The sequence below is a fragment of the Macrobrachium rosenbergii genome, chromosome 49, assembly GCF_040412425.1.
Source record: "Macrobrachium rosenbergii isolate ZJJX-2024 chromosome 49, ASM4041242v1, whole genome shotgun sequence".
Classification (NCBI taxonomy): Eukaryota; Metazoa; Arthropoda; class Malacostraca; order Decapoda; family Palaemonidae; genus Macrobrachium; species Macrobrachium rosenbergii.
Window position 1 is genome coordinate 29,229,254 of NC_089789.1, and position 23,454 is coordinate 29,252,707.

Consider the following 23,454-nt stretch of genomic DNA (forward strand, 5'->3'; position numbering starts at 1 on the left):
AAGCTTCTGTAAACTTTGACGTGTCGACTTGGAAGAGAATTACGTAATATAAACTGTTTCTGTTTGATGCAAAGAAATAAACAGATTTCGTACACAACTGTAGTGCACTGGGATCGCATTTGCAAGAGCCGTGATTCAATCCCGTCCTGCAACCCACTAGTCGACCCCTTTGCGAAGGAGGACCAGCATAAGTCATCATAAAAAAATAATTAATAAAAAAGGTCAAGCGGCTTCCGCCCTTATCCATGAAAACTTACTAAGAACTGAAAGCATTTGGCCTACTGGCTCCAGCCTCTCTCTCTCTCTCTCTCTCTCTCTCTCTCTCTCTCTCTACTTATCTGTCCAGACACACACATATACAGTATATATATAAACATATATATAATATACATACATACATGCGTGTGTTTTCTATAAATATACATATGTATGCATATATATGTATATACAAAACACACACATACACACACGTATATATATGTATATATATATATGTGTATATATATATATATATATATATATATATATATATATATATATATATATATATATATATATATATATATATATATATTATTTACAGTACACATCCCAGAAAACTTTGACTAAATTCAGGTAACTGGGACGAGTATCTAGAAAAATCGTGTAAGACTTGGAGCAAATCTTCCATAAGGGAGAAAATAGCTCTTTATGATACCCATAGATCAACTTTACGACGCCACCTCGACGTGAGTACACTCCATTAGGGGCGATAATGTTAGGGAGAGCGGCCTGTTTTTCGATCTTACGACCTCGTTTCCAGTCATTCTACGGGGGGAGGTATTTAAATCTCACTTGCCGGGGTTTCACAGGAGGCTCTGACACGGAAGTGATGAGTCGCTTATGCAATGCAATAATTTAGAGAGAGAGAGAGAGAGAGAGAGAGTAGAGAGAGAGAGAGAGTTGCGATACATATAGATTTATTGGAATCTATGGTTAATATTTAAGTGCTTGTAGGAAGAGATCCAGCATTTTATTAAGGATAAGAAAAAGTCAGGTTGACAGACAGGAAGAATAACTGTTTCATGACTGAGAAAGAGAACCACTTACTCTAAAAATAACTGTTTCCTAAGGAAAAGAGAGAGAGAGAGAGAGAGAGAGAGAGAGAGAGAGAGAGAGAGAGAGAGAGAGAGAGAGAGAGAGACTACCAAACGGAAATATTCAAACCAAAACAAGAAAAATACGGAAATTTCTCTAAAATATATATTTAACAAAACCACCTTCCTAAAATAAAAAAAAAAAGAAGACCATGATTAGATTATTAGCTTAATGAAAGTACAAACCTGGGTGTCTGACTGCAGGAAAACTCAATGTCATGTGCAAAAAATATTTGAAAAATAGCTGCACATCGACGCATTTAATAAGGCCCTATAATGATGCTTACTTCTTTTGAATGCATTTGCAATCTAATTATGATAATTATTAATTAGCGAATTCCAGTATTGCCTGAAATACTGATGTTATTCACATACAGTATAGTATTTATTCTCGACTGACTTAATTTGTTACCAACATTAACTTTTGTTCTAATAAGATGAACTGTTAGTATTAAATTCATGAAAAAGACCTTCTTCAATGTTTACAAAATGTCTCTCTCTCTCTCTCTCTCTCTCTCTCTGTATATATATATCTCTCTTCTCTGTATATATATATATATATATATATATATATATATATATATATATATATATATATATATATATATATGTTTGTATCTGCATACATACACACACATATATATAATATATATATATATATATATATATATATATATATATATATTTATAATAAATATATATATATATATATATAATATACAAATGGTTGGGCCAACAACTCATTGTATGTATATGTATGTATGTGTGCATTAGACATAAGAAAAACAGAGGGACAAAGAGACTCCTAAGTACGGGCAGGCATAAAGCAGTGAAAAAAACTGATCGAAGCCTTACGATAACGGAAAGAAAAACAGTACTAACATTGGATTAGAGTAGTCACGTGAATACTATTTGTTCTCACCAGTTAAAAAAAAAAAAGTTATTTTCCCAGGCTGAGGTAATAATAATCTTCTTCTTCTTCTTTTAATAATAATAATAATAATAATAATAATAATAATAATAATAATAATAATAATAATAAAATGTATGTGATTTGAAATGAAATAGACAGCAGATGCACACAACCTTAATACTCGCTCGCACACACACACATATGTATGTACGTATGTATGTATGTGTGTGTATATATATATATATATATATATATATATATATATATATATATATATATATATATATATATATATATATATATATCTGTCCATATTCACCAAATATATGGAAATGGAAATATAACTGAACAATCAACTTGTCGATTTACTATATTTCCAGCTCAGATTTCCACTGATTTCCATTAAAATCCCAACAAGAAATGAAACAAACAATTTCCCATGCCTCCCGTCGACCTCCGAACTCGTGCCATGGTGAGAAATGCGTCCAGCCCTTTGACCACTGCGCTGAGACATTCACAACATGGCTGCTTTATTTCCACACGTATTTTCTACAGTCTACAAAACAAGTAAAAAAAGCCTCTAGTGTATGATGTATTACAGAAATTCTTGACTTGTAGAACCAGAAAATGGAAAGCTTAAAAAAAACTACTTCATAGAAAATTGAAATTCCGCTCTGTTCCACCGGCGTATTTCCTACAACCTACAACACTGGGAAAAATAGCGTATACTATATCACATTAATCCTTAACTTGTAATATAGGAAAAGGGGGAAGTTTAAAAAAAAAATCCTGCTGTATTTCCACAGAAGTATTTCCTACAGCCTACAACGCAGGGAAAAATAGTCTATCCTATATAACAAGTTCTTAGCTTGTAATAAAAATAGAAATTCTGCTCTATTTCTACAGGAATATTTCCTACAGCCCACACGAAAGGGGAAAAATATCCTATACTATATGATATATCACATAAATCTTTACCTTGTAATACAGGAAAAGAGTAAGTTGAAAAAATCTACGGACTAAAAAAAATATAGAACTTCTGAGGAACATTCCTTGCATAGTAAGTTTTCCATAATAAATGAGACAGGTGACTTCTGCACTTTTGTACAGGAAAGGGTTCTTAACTTACAGAAAACAGTAAAAAGAAAAAAAAAACTACAGTAAAGATACAGGTGATCAAGTGATAAAACTGATATTGGAATAGACCGAAAATATTTCCTAAAAATATCGGAAATAATAACAGTAACTACTGTTACTGACTAATAATGGCAAGGGTATGACAACAAAACGACCGCTGTAATTACATAAATAGTCGTATCAACATAAATCACTTTCATTTTTTACACTTTCACTATTAACAACGAAAGCATTTTAATAACAGAAGCAGATGCAGCAGAGGTAGCAACACCCCAATGATAGTAATAATCACAATAACATCACTAATAATAACTGAGTTACTCCCAATTAAGAAAAAAAGATGGAACTAAAAGCCTCTCCAAAAGGCATCATGTTCAACACTCATGACCCTAATGTTTACGAGACCAGTTTAATGAAACAAATCGATCAGTCAATAAATCATCGATCCCAAAGATTGAAGTTACGGGAAATCTGGCTTTCTCAAATGAACGAAACTTGAAGGAAAAACGAAAGAGCAAAGAGAGAAGGAAAGAAAAACGAATGAGCAAAGAGAGAAGGAAATAAAAACGAATGAGCAAAGATAGAAGGAAAGAAAAACGAATGAGCAAAGAGAGAAGGAAAGAAAAACGAATGAGCAAAGAGAGAAGGAAAGAAAAACCAATGAGCAAAGAGAGAAGGACAAAAGGCGGGCTCTAGTCTCCAAAGGAAACGTAAATAAAGTCCGCCTCACAAAAGTGAAGGCTATGGGAAACAAGGAAAAGGGAAGAAGGGATGGACTTCCAAAGCATGGCTATAGAGAACAAGAAAATAGGTAAATGGGGGAAAAGGACACATGTAAGTCTTATTCGTTACTTCTCTACTGCGTCAACATCTTTTAGTTAACCGAGTCGAAGCCACTCACGTCGGGGAAGGAATCGAACACGCCTGAATATTCATGAATTCGCTCTACCTCGAAGGGCGTCAGGCAGGAGTCCGTTAGAAGCACCTTGCTCCCAAAGGGCATCCCCCAATCAGTGTAAATTAGATTTGCATCTCGTAGGTGGTAAAGAGAAGGATGCGAAGGACTTTTCGTGATGTAAAGTGTATTGCCAACGTGAAATGTGTTCCAAATGTTTACCTATTATTTGTGAATATTCAAATTTATTCGTACTTTCCCTTCAGGAAAATGGAATGCTTTAAATGAAGGGACAAATAAAATGATAACAACAAATATAATCCTTTCTAACTATTTTTCTTATTTAACCCTTTTTTTTCTTTCCTGAACATGTGCATAAGGAAGAAACCTAGAATTTTCTCACTTATAACCCTAAAGAATGTATCTATGGTAGAATCATTATATTTCGATATATACTCGTATAAATAACGCCTCATTTTTTAACTCTCTATTTTCTTAACTTTTTATGTTTGCTACCCAAAGCCAAAACAAATTATTTCCTTACGATATTCTTCATATTACTTCAATATGCATTTAAATGCATAGCGATCAGATAATGAATTAGTCTTGCACTATGTTTGACGTCAGTTACGTCAATAAATAACTGTTAAAAATAGTCAGTTTCTTCAAAATGATTTCCCATCAGCTTTTCTTAGCGGTTCCAACACACCCCCCCCCCCAACCTCTTCCTAAGACTGTTCCTTAAGAACTATATATTCGGCTTCAGCAAATATCCATATGCTTACTCCTTAGGTTCTGAATTTTTCTTACACGATGAATGGAAAATTTTCGCTAACTTTTAAGCACGTTTAGGCACTACGAGTATATGGATAAAAAAACAAAATATGTAAACAATGACGAAGCATTCAGAAAATGCGAAAAATATTTTTGAAACTTGAAAGCACGTTTCGTCAATATATGGAAAAAAAAAAAACGAAAATCTAAACAATGACAAAATATTCATAAAGTGCGAGAAGTAATTCTGAAACTTCTAAACACGTTTAGGCAACATATGGAAAAAACGAAAATATCTAACAATAACAAAGTATTCAGAAAATGCGAGAAATAATTTTGCAACTTGAAAACACGTTTCGGCAATATATGAAAAAAACCGAAATACCTAAACAATGACAAAGTATTCAAAAAGTGCACAAAATAATTTTGCAACTTGAAAGCACGTTTAGGCAACACAGAAAAAACCCGGAGATATCTAAACAATGACGAAGTATTCAGAAAGTGCGCAAAATAATTTTGCGACGAGAGTCGCAGCCAGCAATGTTATGGTCAGCCTTCCTGTTTGCCTTTTAAAGTCACCTGTCCTTTAACGCTGTTTCTTTGTCTTTGTTTGCGTTCTTGTTAGATTTCTTGGCATTACTCTTGCTCCTCTCACCTGCTAAGATGTGCTTTGCGTCGGCTATGGCGCGTGTGTAGTACTGATAACAATTTTTCTTTTCCTTTTCTACAGTATATTTACCTATTTATCAATTTATTTTTCCTTTTTTAATAAGCGACATTTCTTCTTTCTCTATTTCCCCTTATCTCCTCTTACTTCTTCCTAATGAACACCATAATATTCTTTGGAAGCTTGAATTTCAAGTCGGTGGACCCGGTGGTGGGCATGTTCCATATGAATAGGTTTCATCTTCTGAATAATAATAATAATAATAATAATATATTTAGTTTTATGTTCTGCTGGGAAACGTAGTAAAGGTTCTGCTTAAATGGTTATAAGGTTTTCGTTTATTTAGCTGCATTTCAAGTTTTATTTGTAAAAATTAAAATGCTGAAAATGTAATACAATATGGTTTCAAGTGTTCTTGTTTGGATATATTTTTTTAGTCGAAAGATTTATATCTGCATTTTTATGTATTTTTTTTGAACCATATTCCAGAGCTTGTAATTTTAGTAACCGCATATGTTGTGGTAAAAAAACTTCTATCTATCTGTCTATCTATCTATAGCAGTCTTTCCTTATGACATCTAAAATGGAAATGAGAAGAACAGGAAACGTGAATAAAAACCACAAGAAAAAAAAAAAAAAACTCTTGATCCGCAAAACAAAATTTGCCCGTTTTCATCCCCTCTATTGCTGGGTAATTTATATAACAGAAAAAACAGATTTTTGATGCGAAAGATAAAGACTGTTATTTTATTGCTCCTGGGGTCAAGAAAAATAATTTTTACATTTTTTTTTCACTTGAATTGTAAGCACAACAAATTCTCGTCCTATCATTTGGCAACCCATTTATCCTGAAGAATGGCATTTTCTGACTTTATGACTGTTTGAAATTGAGTTTCGAATTATCATGTGTTTGCCCATACTATCCTTAATTTGACTGACGGCTGGTGCCCACAAATGGGTAAAAAGCCATAAAGTGACAGAAAAATATTGCATTCCCGCTGTTCCCTCCAATATTGCGTGCAAACAAAGATCACGTGATCAGGTGACGTCAGCTGCCGCCATGGGTCTATAATGTCGGCTTCTTCTTTGAATGGAATACTTCGCTCCATTTACGAAAAAAAAAAAAAACGTTCTCACCGTAGATTTACAAAGAGTTGATACACTAAACCATCTGAATTATTGCTGTTACTATCATTCCGAAAAAAAAGTATACCTTAGTTTAACCAGACCACTGATCTGATTAACAGCTCTCCTAGGGGTGGCCCAAAGGATTAGACTTACTTTACGTGGCTAAGAACCAACTGGTTACCTAGCAACTGGACCTACAGCTTATTGTAGAATCCGAACCACATTATAGTGAGAAATGAATTTCTATCACCAGAAATAAATTCCTCTAATTCTTCATTGGCCGGTCGGAGACTCGAACTCGGGCCTAGCAGAGTGCTAGCCGAGAACTCTACCGACTCGTCCAACGAGGAACTGCTATCATTCAGAAGATGAACCCTATTCATATGGAACAAACCCACTACAGAGGCCAACAGGGGCCATTGACTTGAAATTCATGCTTCCAAAGAATATGGTATTCATTCGAAAGAAGTAACAGAAGGTAATGGGAAATACGGAAAGTTGTTGGAAAACCAGATAAATTAACAAATTAATAAATAAATAAAAATGTAAGTACAATATTAAAATACAGGCTGAATTGTATTGGGGTAGTGATGCATTGCATCTTCGCTTGAAATTCTGAAGTTCTAACTGCACGACACCCTCTGAAAGCAGAATTCATTACCAATTATTCTGCGAGTAGTTACTGCCTATTATGACGTAAGGAATTACTCTGGCGGAAATAAAGTTCCATGACATGACCTCAAGTTTATCGCAGCGCAATTTTCCATAATCAGACATCAAACATCATGGTATATATTTTATGGGGATCCGACAGAACAGGTGATTTGCTGCTTTCGAACTATCTAAGCCTTAAAGGAAGCAGATAGTGAATGGGGAAGGAGAAAAAAAAAAAGTAAAAAATGGGCCGAAGTTTCTTCGGCGCAATCGATTTTCTGTGCAGCGTGTAATGCTTATGAAACTTTCAGTCACGACCCATGAAACTCTCAGCTGGCAGTGGTGGCCTGTGTTGTTGCAGTGCCAGACGCACGATCATGACTAACTTTAACTTTAAATAAAATGAAAACTGCTCAGGCTAGAGGGCTGCAATTTGGTATGTTTAATGATTGGAGGGTGGATCATCAACATACCAATTTGCAGCCCATGAGCCTCATTAGTTTTCAAGTTCTGAGGGTGGACAGAAAAAGTGCGGCCGGACAGACAAAGCCATCTCAATAGTTTTCTTTTACCGAAAACTAAAAAGCGGGTTGTTAAACACGCTTCTCAAGATAGCGAAGGTTATAGAGGCTAGAAAAACGTTAAGGACTAAGAGGTTCTAGGAACAGTGTGGGCCACTATTTCTACATGATAAAAAAAAATATGAAATTTACGAGATAACCATTACCTAATGGGAAGTGAAGTTTTAGGTGATAACATTATGTTTCATGCACTAAACTATAATCTTTTAATGTATATTTATATGCCTGAATGAACGCCTTCACTCAGGAGACCGCAATATATTATCTAAAGTTTGAAATAAAAAAAAAACTCTCTTATCGTCAACAGTATTGTTCTACTTACACAAAGATTGAATGTGTTGCAGCGCCTTACTTTAAGACTATTCGACGCCTCACTGCTTGCGAGATTTTTTTTTCCATCAAATACTAAAAGTCTACAGCTGTCACCTACCCTATCAACCAAAAATTACCATGTCACCTACAGTAGCCAGTGATGATTCTTGTGGTCGCGCAGTATTTTCAAGTTAACCTATCAAGAAGGTTCTGCGGATTTTTGAACTGTTATAACTGTAAGCACGATGCGTTTGTGAATCACCATTTTACAGGCTGCTTTAGGAACAAGTCCCCGTGTCACCATAAGGCTGGCTTAAGAACTGAATTATCATCACACACTGTCATATGTGGTCAAGTGTCAGAACAACCCTTTGGAAGACGTTGCTATAGAGACGTATTTATGTGTCTCAAAATGTCATACAGACTGATTAATTCATTACAAGAAACCTTTCAGCTGGCAAACTAATCACCGAAGAATCACTACTCCATCACTTCTGAGAGCTGATCGGATCAATCAAACGCAGGGCACAACTGTATATTGCTAAATAAATCCAGGATTACGTTTTATTTTATCTCAAATCCAGGATCCTGCTTTATTTTTAACTCAATCTGAAGAAATCCTGTGCTTCAACATTATTATGAGTTCCTTTTATGTAGTTGTTAATAAACTGTAATGATTTTAAGAATAGTTTGTTACTTATACTAAATATCACTACGATATAAGCTATTTCACTACTCTGTTAAGTGACTATTTTCCTACATTTTAGGATTCACAGACTTCCTAGAGCCAAACCAATTAAAAACCCATCTGTAAAAAAAAAAAAAAAAACATATTCAAAAAGCAAAAATGAACCTTTAGAAATGTTTCTTACCATCGAACCAAAACATCAACAAACCTTTTTCCATATATTTTTCTTTCAACGAAAATTTCTGGATCAGCAGTGGGGAAGAAAACAAACGCGTATCTCACAGGTAACAAGGATAAGAGGGAGGAAATTTAAGAAAAGGAGAAGCAAAATAAGCCGGCATCGCCCAGGTAATCCGAGTCTCCCTCCGCCATTAGGCAGCAAATCGAAAATAAGTTTAAAGTTGACTTGAACCTAAATTAAGTCCGCCTTCAATTCAACTTGGTTAGTCAAGTTACCATTCCCGATGCTTGAGTTTCCCGAAGTCCATCGAGGACTTTGGTCGAGAATGGCTTAACTTGTGGTCACGAATGATTCGGTCATGAACTTGGGACTCAATTTCTGAAACCGGAGATCTTCTTAATGGACGGTCGGCGGAGCACCGCCTAACGATATCGGAAACGCTTATCGAGTCAGGAGACTTGAAAGTTTAACGTGTAAGGATGATTATTTTTTCAGATTAGAGAATATTGCTCATAGATTTTCCTATACAAAAACATACACTGTAAGAGCATCCTGTGCGATTACAATTTATATATATATATATATATATATATATATATATATATATATATATAGTGGAAGTATCTCCTATATAATATAACGTTTAAATGATTAGACGAAAATACCTTTCCGTTAAAATATATGCAATAAGCAATAATACATCCATCATCTATTTTATATATATATTTATATATATATATATATATATATATATATATATATATATATATATATATGTATATAATAATAATATATCCATATCTATATATATATATATATATATATATATATATATATATATATATATATATATATATATATATATATATATATAGTAAATAATAATGATATTTTACTTAACACAACAAAAAAGAAAATAGCCAAGACATTCACTGCCAGAATAAAAAGAAAATGCCAAAGTATGTATATCAGTTCCGTATATGTATATAGAAACTTTCGTTAAACACACAGTTACTAAGTTAAAGCTTATTCGAGGTAGCTGATAACTTCCAAGTAATTACACCGTAACAATTTCATTCTCTTTATTTCTAATGAAAAAACCACGTAACTTTTATCATATGCAAATTAGGGGCTTTCTCGTAAGTCCTGTTTAAAGTCTCATAAAGGAGCGGAAGAATACCACAACGAACTAGTCAAGTAAGAAACATGAGCTTTATGAACATAATATTAATAAATCTTTTTTAAATATTTATTAAAGTGGCCAGTCTGTCCTGTTCAAGGCCATTGCTTTTGTTTGCAATCTAAAACATATTTTTGCAACACATTTAAATCTTAAAACTGTTAGTATACTATTCTCCATAAAAAAATTTAAAGCAGAACTGTTTGCAAATATAATAAAATGACAGAATTAAGAGATATTAAGCTTTCAATAAAGGACTTATGGTGAAATATATGAAATATATAGACTGCTACTAAGTTAGATTTTGAAACTGAAAACTACAAAATAAGAAATATATTTTTTTTAACATATGAAATACATAGGCTGCTACTAAGTTAGATTTTTTTTTTTTGCCGAAATGCGGTTAGGTAGTTAATTGTATCAATCTCATTTGAAACAAGGAATATAAATCCGTATCACATGCAAATTTAAGCCAAACAGAACAGTCATCATTGACTATCATTCTGTGACAATAAAATATTGTGGTTAATCACCAAAAACTCAATGATGTTTCTACCATGATAACATGGCCAATCTTGACTTCTGGTTCATATTCACATGAATAGTTAATCACAAGTATTAAATGCGCAATAAAAGTCAGTACTATTCATATGGAAAACAATAATACATAACATAATGAATATGTTGACATAAATAAATATGTCAGAGAGAAGGTCAATTATGACTACTCTATTAATTATGCAATATTTAGACTAGCTACTGAAGAAGACAATTAGATCTGCGATGATGACTATCCGGCTTAAAATATGAAATCATCTTTATCCAGTGCCTTTTCAGACACAACACGTGGTCAGTCAAGGTTATCCAACTTGAATGATGAATAGTAATAAGATAATCAGTTACGAATCTACTTTAAAACAACAGGATAGTCACAAAATAGTCAAGCAGTACTACTCACTTTCCATGGACTCTGCGTGGACAAGCGCCTGTCTGCTTCCTGAAGACTGCCTGGAGTGATGAGTATGATGAGTGTGATGTGAATGATGATTGTGATATGAGTGGTTGTGGTGGGCGTGATTACCATGCGATTGCCCATCGTGATCCGGGTAATGCTGAGGGGGTATGGGTGGGCGTGGCAAGGGCGGCGCTTGGTGGCCATGCCCTTGCGGGCTGGAATCCCTATACCCTGTCGAATCGTTATGATATTGGTGGTGTTCGTTTCCGTGCCAATGGCCCTGGCCACCGCCACCGTTCCTGCCTCCCCACTGGCTCATCTCCTCGTCCGTCTGGTTCTGCTCGTCTCGGGTGCTCTTGTTCTTCCTGCTCTCGAGGGTTCCTTTCCCTCTGCGGCTTATAGAATCATATTTCTTATCCTTGGCGTCTTCAGAGCTAAACGTAACCTGCTGGTTGCTACTGCTACTTCGTCTGCTGCTAAGGCTGCTTGTACCCTCGGGTAACTGGAGGCTGACTTTGTTTCCGCTCCTACCCTCCGACGGCAAGAGGTCGTCCGCAATGGAGAGTTCGGTCTGGCTGCCTTTGTTCGATGTTGTGATTAACGAGCTCCTGGGTAACTCGGAGATGCTTCCCCGCTTGTCGAGGTTGTTTGGAACGGACAGATGGTGCTTGACGTCACTGCTGCTATAACCACTATAACTGTCCAAGTTATTCCGACTGCCGCTGTCGTAGTGGGAGTTGGCTAAGCTACTGCGACTACCACTACCTCCGTACTTGCTGGAGTTGGTGAGGATGCCCTTCGTCACTGTCGTCGAACTCCTGGTGCCCGTGCCGTAGGTGTCCGTATGGTGAGCCCTCCGGCTGCTGTAAACCTCACTGCTGGAGAGGTAGTCTTTGCTTCCGCTGCGTTTGAGACTTCCTTGTGCTCTGGGGATGTGGTCTATGGGTCTACTGTATCCGTTGCTGGCAGCTGAATGGGAGTACGTCCTGGGCTCTCTGTCGCGGTCGTAGTCTTCAGCTGTCGAAGGATACCCTCTCAGGCTCCTGTAGCCAGAATTAGAGGTGGAGTATTCGCCGCCGCTCCTGCTGCTGCTGTAGCTTCTGGAGGGAGGTAACCTGCCGGTGGACGTTCTCTCTGCGGAGCCTCCCCGCTTCTCCACAGACCTGTAGAGGGGCTCAGGCGGTACCCTGGTAGAAGAGTGATCTCGCGAGAGGTCGTGATGCTTAGTGGAGGAGTCCCTGGTGTAGGTGTTGGAATGGGCCCGTCTCTGACTCTCTCCTATGGGAGTGCGGTGATCCCCTGCAGAGGAAGAGTGAGAGGACCTGGTCAGAGACGAGGTTGGAGCAAGACTGTGGGTGCTGGACCACTGCTGACCACCTGACGACGGCAGCCGAGAAGTCGAGGACCGCGAATTGAAGCCATACACGGCCTCTTCCCCTCCGCCGCTGCTACTCGCACCCCCTCCTCCGCCGCTCCCACTCCCGCTGCCGCCCCCACCAGCACCTCCCACCACGTCGTCGTCCGCTACATCGTCGGGGTAGACTGACACTCCGGCTACGTCGCTCACGCTGTAGATGCCTCCTGTCAGATGCCCGGGCTCGTCGTAGATGCCCCAGTCGGAACGCATCCTGCTGGACGACTTTCTGTAGGAGGAGGTGGAGGAGGAGGTGATGGTTCCCTCGCCGTCACCATAGGCGCGGTCGTCGTCCCGGTTGCTGAAACGGACCACCCCGCGCATCCAAGCGGGTCCTCGGAGCTCTTAACGGCACTACACACTACGGGAGAACAGGGGGTCATTTATTCCGAATTTTGACTTCGCTCTTGACGACCCATCATCATTCGATCGACTGTCACTGGTTGGCCCAAGGATGACGTCACGCTGTGCCCCTACTCGTTTGCCTGCCTCGCGCGCACAGCTCTGAAATTGAAAAGGAAATATGGTTATTAATGCTCTTGTTGGTGAACTACAACAAAAGGGAATTAAGATTGTGACAGAAACACAAGGGAATTAGGATTATAACCGAAATTGCAACAGAAGCACAAGGGAATTAGGATTATAATAAAAATTGTAACAGAAACACAAGGGAATTAGGGTTATAACAGAAATTGTAACAGAAACACAAGGGAATCAAGATAACAGAAACACAAGGGAATTAGGATTACAACAGAAATTGTAACAAAAACACAAGGGAATCAAGGTAACAGAAACACAAGGGAATTAAGATTATAACAGAAACAAATGGGAATTACGAGTTTAATACAGAATAATCAAAGCATCAGTTGTAAGTAACAATTTTTGATTGAGATTGGGTTAACCGAAGATAAAAACACCCAAAAGTACTGTAATTATATTATACATAAATAAATATGTATTTACACACACACACACACACACACACACACACATATATATATATATATATATATATATATATATATATATATATATATATATATATATATATATATATATATATATATATAAAGTGCTGAAAGGAACTAAATTAAGTTTTTGGTTTCCATATAAATATGCTACTTGTTTAACAAAACAAACAAATAATAAGGATCTGTTAGAAAAAAATCGCAAATATTCGTTACAGTGCTTCAACGACTTCGCGGTTATTTTTGAAAATCGGTCAAATTAGAAGTTTTCCACCTTAAAAAACGAGACATCTCTCAAGAAATCCATCTTGAAGTATCTAATTAACTAGATACCTAAGGAGGAAATGGCGTTTCTTAAGCATTTTTAAGATATCAACCCGGTTCTCTGATTCTCTGACTTTCATTTCCAAAAATAAACATACAATTATTTAAACTGTTAAATATTAACTGTTTATATATATATATATATATATATATATATATATATATATATATATATATATATCATATAGACAAAATATACATACATATAAGAATATATATCATATATACACAGTATATATATATATATATATATATATATATATATATATATATATATATATATATATATATATATATATATATATATATATATATATATGTATGTATATATAATCACCTCTTCTTCGCCCGGTAGTTAAGAACTTCCTTCCACATCCAAACAAGACATCAGTTACGTTTAATTCCATTGTGCCTCTGATGATCTAAGCAGTTAGTTATGCATCTGGTAGTTACATGACTGTGGCAGGTCGCAACATGGGTGGGGAAAGACATTTAGGAACGTCATTCGAGAACATGAACGCTCACCCTTCCTTTATGTTAAAACTTCAAAGAAGAAAAACAGAATGGTAAAATTATATTGAAATCTACCTGTCAGTATATATATATATATATATATATATATATATATATATATATATATATATATATATATATATATATATACTGTATATATACACATATATATATGCATATATATATATATATATATATATATATATATATATATATATATATATATATATATATAAATCTGTTTTTTGCTAACATACTAACACTGTATGTAAATACATATACATATCTATAAATATACATGTAATATGAGTCGCTCCCCTCCTTTAAAAATTGTACCAGAACGACAACAACAACAACAACAACAATAACAAAGAAATATCCGCAAATATTAAATATTTCCGCTTAATAAATTGTGACCACCTGGCTCCCATCCTTCGTTGAAAAATAAGAGGCTACAAAATTGAGTTTTTTTTTTTTTTTTACATAAAGACGAAAAAGAAATTCTTGCCACAAATACATGAATACTGAAAAATGGACGTTTTAATATTGTGAAATTAATAATAATAATAATAATAATAATAATAATAATAATAATAATAATAATAAGGAGCAGATGGAGAGTAGGGAGATAGGATAGATTGCCTTGTTCTGACCTAACCAAATCTCATCTTCCTATCCTAACTTAGGACGCCGTGCCCTGACCTGGCTTGGGGGCTTCGTCCCCCAGGACCCCCCAAGTAACACTGAATATCCCTGTCTCCCTACAACAGCAACAACAACAACAGTAATAATAATAATAATAATAATAATAATAATAATAATAATAATAATAATAATAATTATTATTATTATCATTATGAATACGTAGTAGACCCTCTTTTATACATTTGCTGTTGAAGGTGATACCTGCATCAGCTGCATTCAGTTTGTTTAGAGTTTTCTCTATTTTCCTAATAATTAACTTTTCTAGGTTACAGCCTTCTGCCAGCAACGCGCCGATATTTGTCATACTTGGAGAGGAAAGCAGGTTGCAAAATTAGAAATCAGTAACAGGATACTGAACTCGGGAGTTTGTCCTCCGTAGAGTTTTCCTTCATGAGAAAGTCTTCTATTGAATTGTCCTTCAGGAGAAAGACTCCTTCAGTGTTAATCGAGGCCACGTTTCGCTCAGGCTCCACTGAGCATGGTCAAGCCAAAAGACGGGAGTAGACTGACATTCGATGTGAGTCCTGCTCTTTATATACAAGCAGGTCAGCGGGGGGCGGTCAAATTTAGCTGCCCGCTGATTGGCTGAGGAGAAACATTCGTGCAGGTTATTGGCTGACGAGATTTCCTCTAAAGCCAAAAATTTATCGCTGATGGCCTCTCTGTTGCAGCCTTGCTGAGCGACGGGGCTGGTGTGTGACGTCATTCTCTGGTATTTCCCGGCGAACATTCTGATTGGGCGCCGGGCGGCTCGCAGAATCTCCGCCATTATTGCGAGTTTCACGTTCGGGATTGTCGTTTCTTGCGGTATCGGGCGCCGGTCTGTCAGCTACAGGAGCAATAGGCCGCCTAATGCTGGTAGGCAGGAGGAATCCTCTTGGGTGGTATTTAATAAGGGCTTCTCCTGCTGTATTAAGAGCGTCTCTAGCAGCCGTAGGCGCCTGGGGTCGGGGGCTTTACCGATTACTTCTGTATTCCCCACTATTTCATTCCTTGTGAAATAGAAACGCAGCTAAATTTGACTCCCCGCTGACCTGCTTACAAATAAAGAGCAAGACTCACATCGAATGTCAGTCTACTCCCGTCTTTTGGCCTTGACCATGCTCAGTGGAGCCTGAGCGAAACGTGGCCTCGATTAACATTGAAGAAGACTTTCTCCTGAAGGAGAACTCAATAGAAGACGGTCTCCGGAGGAACAACTCTACGGAGGATGAACTCCCGACTTCAGTATCCTGTTACTAATATACTGTATCTAATTTTGCAACATGCTTTCCTCTCCAAGTATGACAAATATCGGCGTGTTGCTGGCAGAACGCTGTAACCTAGAAAAGTCAATTATCAGGAAAAGAGAGAAAACTCTACACAAAATGAATGCCGCTGATGCAGCTATCACCTTCAACACCACAAATAATAATAATAATAAGGAGCTGATGTAGGGTAGGGAGACAGGGGTAGGCGTAAGAAATCCTAACCTTTCCTAGATTGTCGTGTCCTGACCTAACCAGATCTTATCTTCCTAACTTAACCTGGGGCGCCGTGCCCTGGCCTGGCGCGGGAGGCTTTGCCTTCCCTGGACGCCCCAAGTAACACTGAATATCAGTCTCCCTACAATAATAATAATAATAATAATAATAATAATAATAATAATAATAATAATAATAATAATAATAATAATAATAGCAACAGCAGCCCAGTACAGAAAAACGAATACAAAGTAAAAATAAAATATACAAAGGAAATCACATAAAAACAAAACAAAATCAAACGCTGAAATCATGCAGTGAAAGTCAGGTAAGCCTACAGAAAGAGAAATCATTTGCATCTAGTTTGAAATTCTGAACTTCCAATGAATCGATGACAAGGAAAATCATTTCATAATTCTATTGAAGTGGGAACAAAACCTGTAGCAAATAGTGAGAACACAACAAAATAGAAGAGAATATACAATTTACGCCGAAGGCCAAGCGCTGGGACCTATGAGGTCATTCAGCGCTGAAAGGAAAATTGAGAGTAAAAGTTACAAAGGCGTAACAAGAGGAAAACCTCGCAGTTGCACTATGGAACGATAGTTAGAAGAGGGTGGAAAGTATGTTGGAAGAAAGAATATGAATGACGGTACAGCAATAGGAATGAAAGGAGTTGCAGCTAGGGGCCGAAGGGACGCTGCAAAAAACCTCAAGTAATGCCTACAGTTCTCCGCGCATGAGTTGCACTGTCGGTACTACCCACCTACGGGGGCAAATTGTAAGGTAGTAAACATCATTTTAAAAACACTGTACACTGAGCTAATTGAGAAAGGGGGATAATATTCAAAACACTGCAGAACAGAAGATTTACAAAACTTTCCTCAAGACAGACAGGGCTCCAAAAGGCTTAAAAGACTTCCTCAATAAATCAGTTTTCTTGCGCAAATGAATAAGTGAAAGATCGGATACTTTTGTCGAAAGGTAATTTGCAGTCAAAAAAGACACCTAAGATATTAGATGAGCTACGTGTATTTAAAGAAACACTCTCAGTGACAAGATCTGGATGGGGAATCAAATATCCTACTGCTACTAAGACACACTTTGAGTTTTCTTAGGGTTTAACAACATCCTTCATATGCGTTAATTTTAGCTAAATCTCGATTAAGACATTCCACAACCTTAATCACGAGATGGAATCGATGCAACCAAAGCAGCATCTTTTGCATAAGCGAGAAGTGTGTTTTCTAATCCAAACCACCTATCAGACGGTCATAGTATAAATAGCAGAGGGAATAAAACAGTACCTTGAGGAACTCTAGAGGTTACAATATTCCTGCAGCAACTATCATGTCAATCAACAACCACGCGTCATAACCTGTTAGCTAAAACTCAATGATAAGTTCAAGGTTAATACTGTAAATAAAACCAAATAAGTCACACCAATCGTACACACGTCATGACCTTGTTCAATCTAGGGATTCCTGTATAACAAAGGAAATTAAAAAGCATTATATCACAACCACCAAGATCATTGCTATAGCCAAGCTGCAAACTGTGCGAGAGGTAATTACATTCAACATGGAGCATTCTAACGTTTTACCAACAGATGTTCATAACTATATAATACTGGAGTTGTCGAAATTGGACTTTAATGGGCAAGGCAAAAGACAGTGGAACTACAGCACAATTTCTCGATGTGTCAAAGGCACTCCTTCCAAGTCACCAAAAATAACTTTTTTTTATGAAAAATAATACAAAATCATGTGAAATGCTGTTCTGAAGTCACCATCTGCTGTTAATTACTAAACATTTGTAAATTCACGAAATTTACAAATGTTTAGTAATTAACAGCAGATGGCGACTTCAGAAATATTTTTTATGAATCATTTAAGCCCTAGCTCGATTCCCCAAAGAAGCTAAACGATTCAGGCAAGTTCCTTCAAAACTCATTATGAATCTGCTGACCTGAGCAGTAAATTAGGTATCCAGCAGTAATTCGACTTCGGCGAAAGGCGAGCGGTTACAAATTCATCCCAAAATATTCACTGAGAGCCGGGATGGTACACTCTCTCTCTCTCTCTCTCTCTCTCTCTCTCTCTCTCTCTCTCTCTCTCTCTCTCTCTCTCTCTCTATATATATATATATATATATATATATATATATACATATATACATACAGAATATATATATTATGTGTGTATATACAAATTTATATGTATGTGTATATATATATATATATATATACATACATACATATATACAGATGTACTACTAACACTGCTCGAATTAATTTCTAGCTCCTCAACAGCATAATTCATTGCAACAACGTCATTACGGCCGAGTCGTGCATGTTAGCGTATCATCGTCATCGTGACTTCACAAGCTGCTGACTAAACGCAAATAATATAACGAAGAGGAGTATAATAATAACTAGGGCGTTGCCGGTGGTGTGCCTTAAAGGCGTGGTTGCTGTGCATTCTGGGTGGTCTCTTCACCTTTGCTGCATCGCTAATGCTATTAGCTCTGTCAAGCATAAAAAAATAAATTAAAAAAAGGGGGTTAAATGAACATGCATAAAGTTAATTAGTGTCAAGTTCTCTGTTCGTCTTGTGTTTGTTAATGGGGAAATTCTCGCCTTCGAATTGAACCCGGTGTGGGAAATGGAGTAATATATTGTATCATATTTTTTATTTTCGCTTTTGCTTATAGTAGTTTTACTTGAGTTTAATAAATTAAATGATAAAAGTTGCACAGTATTTTTTTATTTGAGGACAATTTTTGTGTTTTTCTGATTTCTAATTGATTCTGATATGACCCAACCTGTCCCGACCCCAAACCTAACCTAACGTATCTGAAAGCGGTGCAGTAATAAAATCATAAAGCAATTAGATTTTATTTTTGTTTGGTTAATGTAAAATTAATGTAAACTGTAAATCAAGGTGAACTTCTAATGATTGTTTATATTGTAAATGAACACTTGTCTTTTGAAAAGCGGCATGAAATTACCAAAGTGTATGAACATTTGTCTCTTGAAAATCGGCATGAAATTATTAAAGTATAAATAGTTACTAAATTAATGCTTGTTCTGAATAAGAAATTATTTCATTCTTTTATTTTTCTCTTCAATAGGATTATGAAATGAAAAATCTGTTCGCCTCACTAAACCTGCTCTTTTCTGATGGAAAGCATTTTCCTTTGTACCGAATCAAATAACGAAAATAATCTACTAAATTTAAATACTGCTAAATTTTAATTTTAATGCTGGTCAGTTCATCATCAGTATATCACCATCGTTATTTCTTGGTTAATTATTTCTAGATTTCCTAACTTCATGTTATTTATTTTAGCTTTTTATTACGTTTTTCTTTTCTTTGTTCAATTTTTTCTTTAATATACGGATATTCTACCCTTTGTAAGATTGCTGGTAAATTAATGGCAATGCAAGCTTATTCTATACAATGGAACATCTACTTCCTGCGATTATTATTATTATTATTATTATTATTATTATTATTATTTTAATAACAACTACCTGTTATCTTTTATTATTATTATTATTATTGTAATTATTATTGTTATTATTATTATTATTATTATTATTATTATTATTATTATTATTATTATTATTATTATTATTATATTATTATTATTATTTTATTGCTGTTGTTGTTGTAAAAAGTTTACGCCTCCACGTAAATAAAATTTCCTCTGTCGCAATAATCATTTAGCTTGGGTTCCGTCATGAACAGTGTGTTTACTTCTAATTTTTTATAAATACTTTATTGGGAATCGATGCTCTCGTTCATATGTGTCCATAAAGCCACTAGAACATCTCGCTTCAATTCATCTGAAGACTTCCATTTTACTGAATAAAACTATACATCACTGTAAATCATACATGCAAGGATGTATACATGCAAACATTTGCATCAGGTTTCGTGTACACTTAAAGCCTAAAAAAAATAAAAGCGCATATACTTTCGCAATACTCATTCACGAACACATATGTATCGGTCTCTCTTTAAAATTAAAATAAGCAGTTCAACACATGCAGAATTATCTACCATTACACGTACAATGATTGCCCCTGTGTCTGTATAATGATGTAACACAGGCATCTGACCAATGTTTCCTTGTGTAGGCGCAATTATGTTTCCGCACACAAGCATGCTGTCATTATTGCATACAATGTACATAATAATGCATCTATATCATGGAACACCTTGCATTATGATAACTTTGTTCTCTTATTTTTCTGGTCATTTATCTCACACATGTTCATTGATCTTATTCCACAAGTAGATACAGTCTGAGAATGCATAAGTATCCATGTTAAAAATACGTATGTAGTCTATGTATTCTAGCCTCCTTGTACTCAGGGACTGGTTTCACTTATTTTCCCAATCATTCATCGCCTTTAACCTGACCCTTTATTCCGACGTCCCTTGGCAATCCAGATGTGTGTGTTCAAATAAGAAAAAAATGACAATAGAGACAAATTACAACAGAGACCCCAAGTTTTTCCTGTCGCTAAAAGCTTTCATCATGATTTCTCACCAGTTTTGACCTTTGTGTCCTTTTCCATAAGGTCGTTGCATTCTTTTATTTATTCTTGACGCCTCTAAAGTTGAAGTTCAAAGTACTTACGTTTTTTTTTCAGGTTTCTGGATACTTGCTGAAGTTGACATTTCAAAGATTTCTATTTTTCTATTTTTGGATACACATTAAATATCAGACATCAATGTCTATTGTATTTCTTTATGTTTGGAACTTTCTTGTTATCATGCATCTTATTACCATCTTTAAATGCTAAAAACAAGTTACAAAAGCAGTTAATTTTACACTCTGCTTCCTAGGATCCCCCATTAAATTTGAAATTTCAAGGCACGGGATTGTCTGTTTATCTGGACAATCACAAAAAAATTTGAAATTCTAGATAAATATTCTCAGAATTCTCACTACTTTGGGTGCAAACCTTGAAATTTCGATAACTCCGGGGTTTATCACACTCCAAGTTTTGTTTTTCAAAACTCAGAACGTTCATAAAATCTGAAATGCTATGGATGCCAATATGTACATTTTTTGTATGATTATGAATTCTATATTTCAAGGTCTCGTGATTTTGAAGATGTTTCTCACATCTTCATCTCAACATATCTTTGTTTAAAAAGATTCTCATTGCAAAATACTGATACCTGAAAGATATTTCTTACACCTTCATCTCAAAATATCTTTGTTTAAAAAGTTTCTTATTACAAAATAATAATGCCCGAAAAATTTTCGCTTGGATTCCCATATTATCTTACTGAAACTTACTTGACGATTTACAGGACGATTATATTACTTCACACACTGTTTACTTCTGCAATAACGGAAAACTCACAAAATTACTTTTAAAGGTAAAATTGAAACTAGTTTTGAGCTTTTTAAAATTTGCGTTATCAGAAAGTCATCGCTAAAAACCACGAATTAACAAGTGATGTTTAGGTGGTGCAATGAAACACAGAAGACAAGGAAAGAAATGCAATTTCTGACGAACATTAAACACTGGCAGCCACGAGCAACGAATCTGACAGGTTCATATATCTTGCCTTGGGGTCCTGCCGGTCAACAGTGAGTATAATGTCTTATGGGAGCATGATAGTAAATCCTTCGCACTCAAAGGCCGCGGCTAAAGTTACTCCTACCTAAAATGGCATTCATACTTAGTTTCGCCTCAGTATTATGCACGTCTTGCTTTCAAGCTTAAAACATTCTTTATCCAAAGGTAACCGCTTGGACTTGACTTTTATTGCATAAAAGATTCAAGGACTCACTTTCTTTGAAAACAAGGCTTCCTCCAACCCACCAACGCACATACACATACACACTTACACTCGTAAACAAACAATGGGGCAGTCATAGCTACATTACCAACGCTTACTCCATAAATGAAGTTCATTTCTTTTTAATCTTACATGTCAAAAACCGAACGAAAACCAGTGTAAATATCTTGAAGCAAAAGTAAACAGAGTTGATGACAACAGCAACAGTCCTAAAAACAAAACCATAGAAACGAGTAAATACAAAAACCTAAAAAAAGTAAACATTTAATATCCTTTTTCTTTTGGAATCAATATTGCAATCAGTATTCAGCCTCACACGATTGTCATCCGCAATGAATTACGTCTTTCCTATCCGAGTCAGACACGAAGGAATGAGATATTTTCTTCACATTACATCCAGGGCCTGTTCATATCTGACAAAAGAATCTCCGAATGAGAAGCGCTCACATCAAAGAGTCACGTTATTTTCCTCGGGTCCTTTTCACGTAATTAAGGTTTCTCTCGGGGCAGTCTTGCGTGGTATAGCTGACCTTTGGGGGAGGGTGGGTTGTTACGTAATTCGTTTCCCAGATTGCTTCTTAGTTTTCAAGGACCCCTCTCATTTCATAGAATGTCCCCTACTGCTAACACAAAAATAGTTTTTCTGCTTTCTTGTTACACAGCGTTCAAAGCAGGTAATTTTTTGAGTGACGGAGGCTTCCATTTCCATGAGTGATTAAGTGCTGGGCTCTCGTAAGAAGTAAAACTCATAAGCTGGTCCGACAATTTCAAACGAAAGCAAAGCAGTTTTTATTTTTGAAGTGTAAAGATGACAGATCTAAGTTAGCCACTGTACTTTAGATAGCTATTGAGAGCAAATAACGTTTGACATAAAAATTGTGCTTCAACAAAAATTCTAGTGCAATAATGTTGTGTTAGCAGCCGTACTTTCAGCATTTCTACAGACAGCCTTCAGTTTTCAGACTTTGAATGGCAACCTCAATCCGATACCACAAATTAATATCTGTACCTTGAATAATATCTCTATACTTAGAACCA

The 23,454-nt window shown here is 35.9% G+C and overlaps 1 protein-coding gene across 1 annotated transcript in view; it reads right to left on the reverse strand.

Moving 5' to 3' along the window:
• M6 (neuronal membrane glycoprotein M6) overlaps positions 1-23,454 on the reverse strand; it is a 579,933-nt gene that overhangs the window by 236,902 nt on the left and 319,577 nt on the right. The window contains 1 exon segment of the mRNA XM_067093049.1: positions 11,205-13,119. Within this exon segment, the coding sequence (XP_066949150.1) occupies positions 11,205-12,939 (1,735 nt within the window). The 5' untranslated portion in view covers positions 12,940-13,119.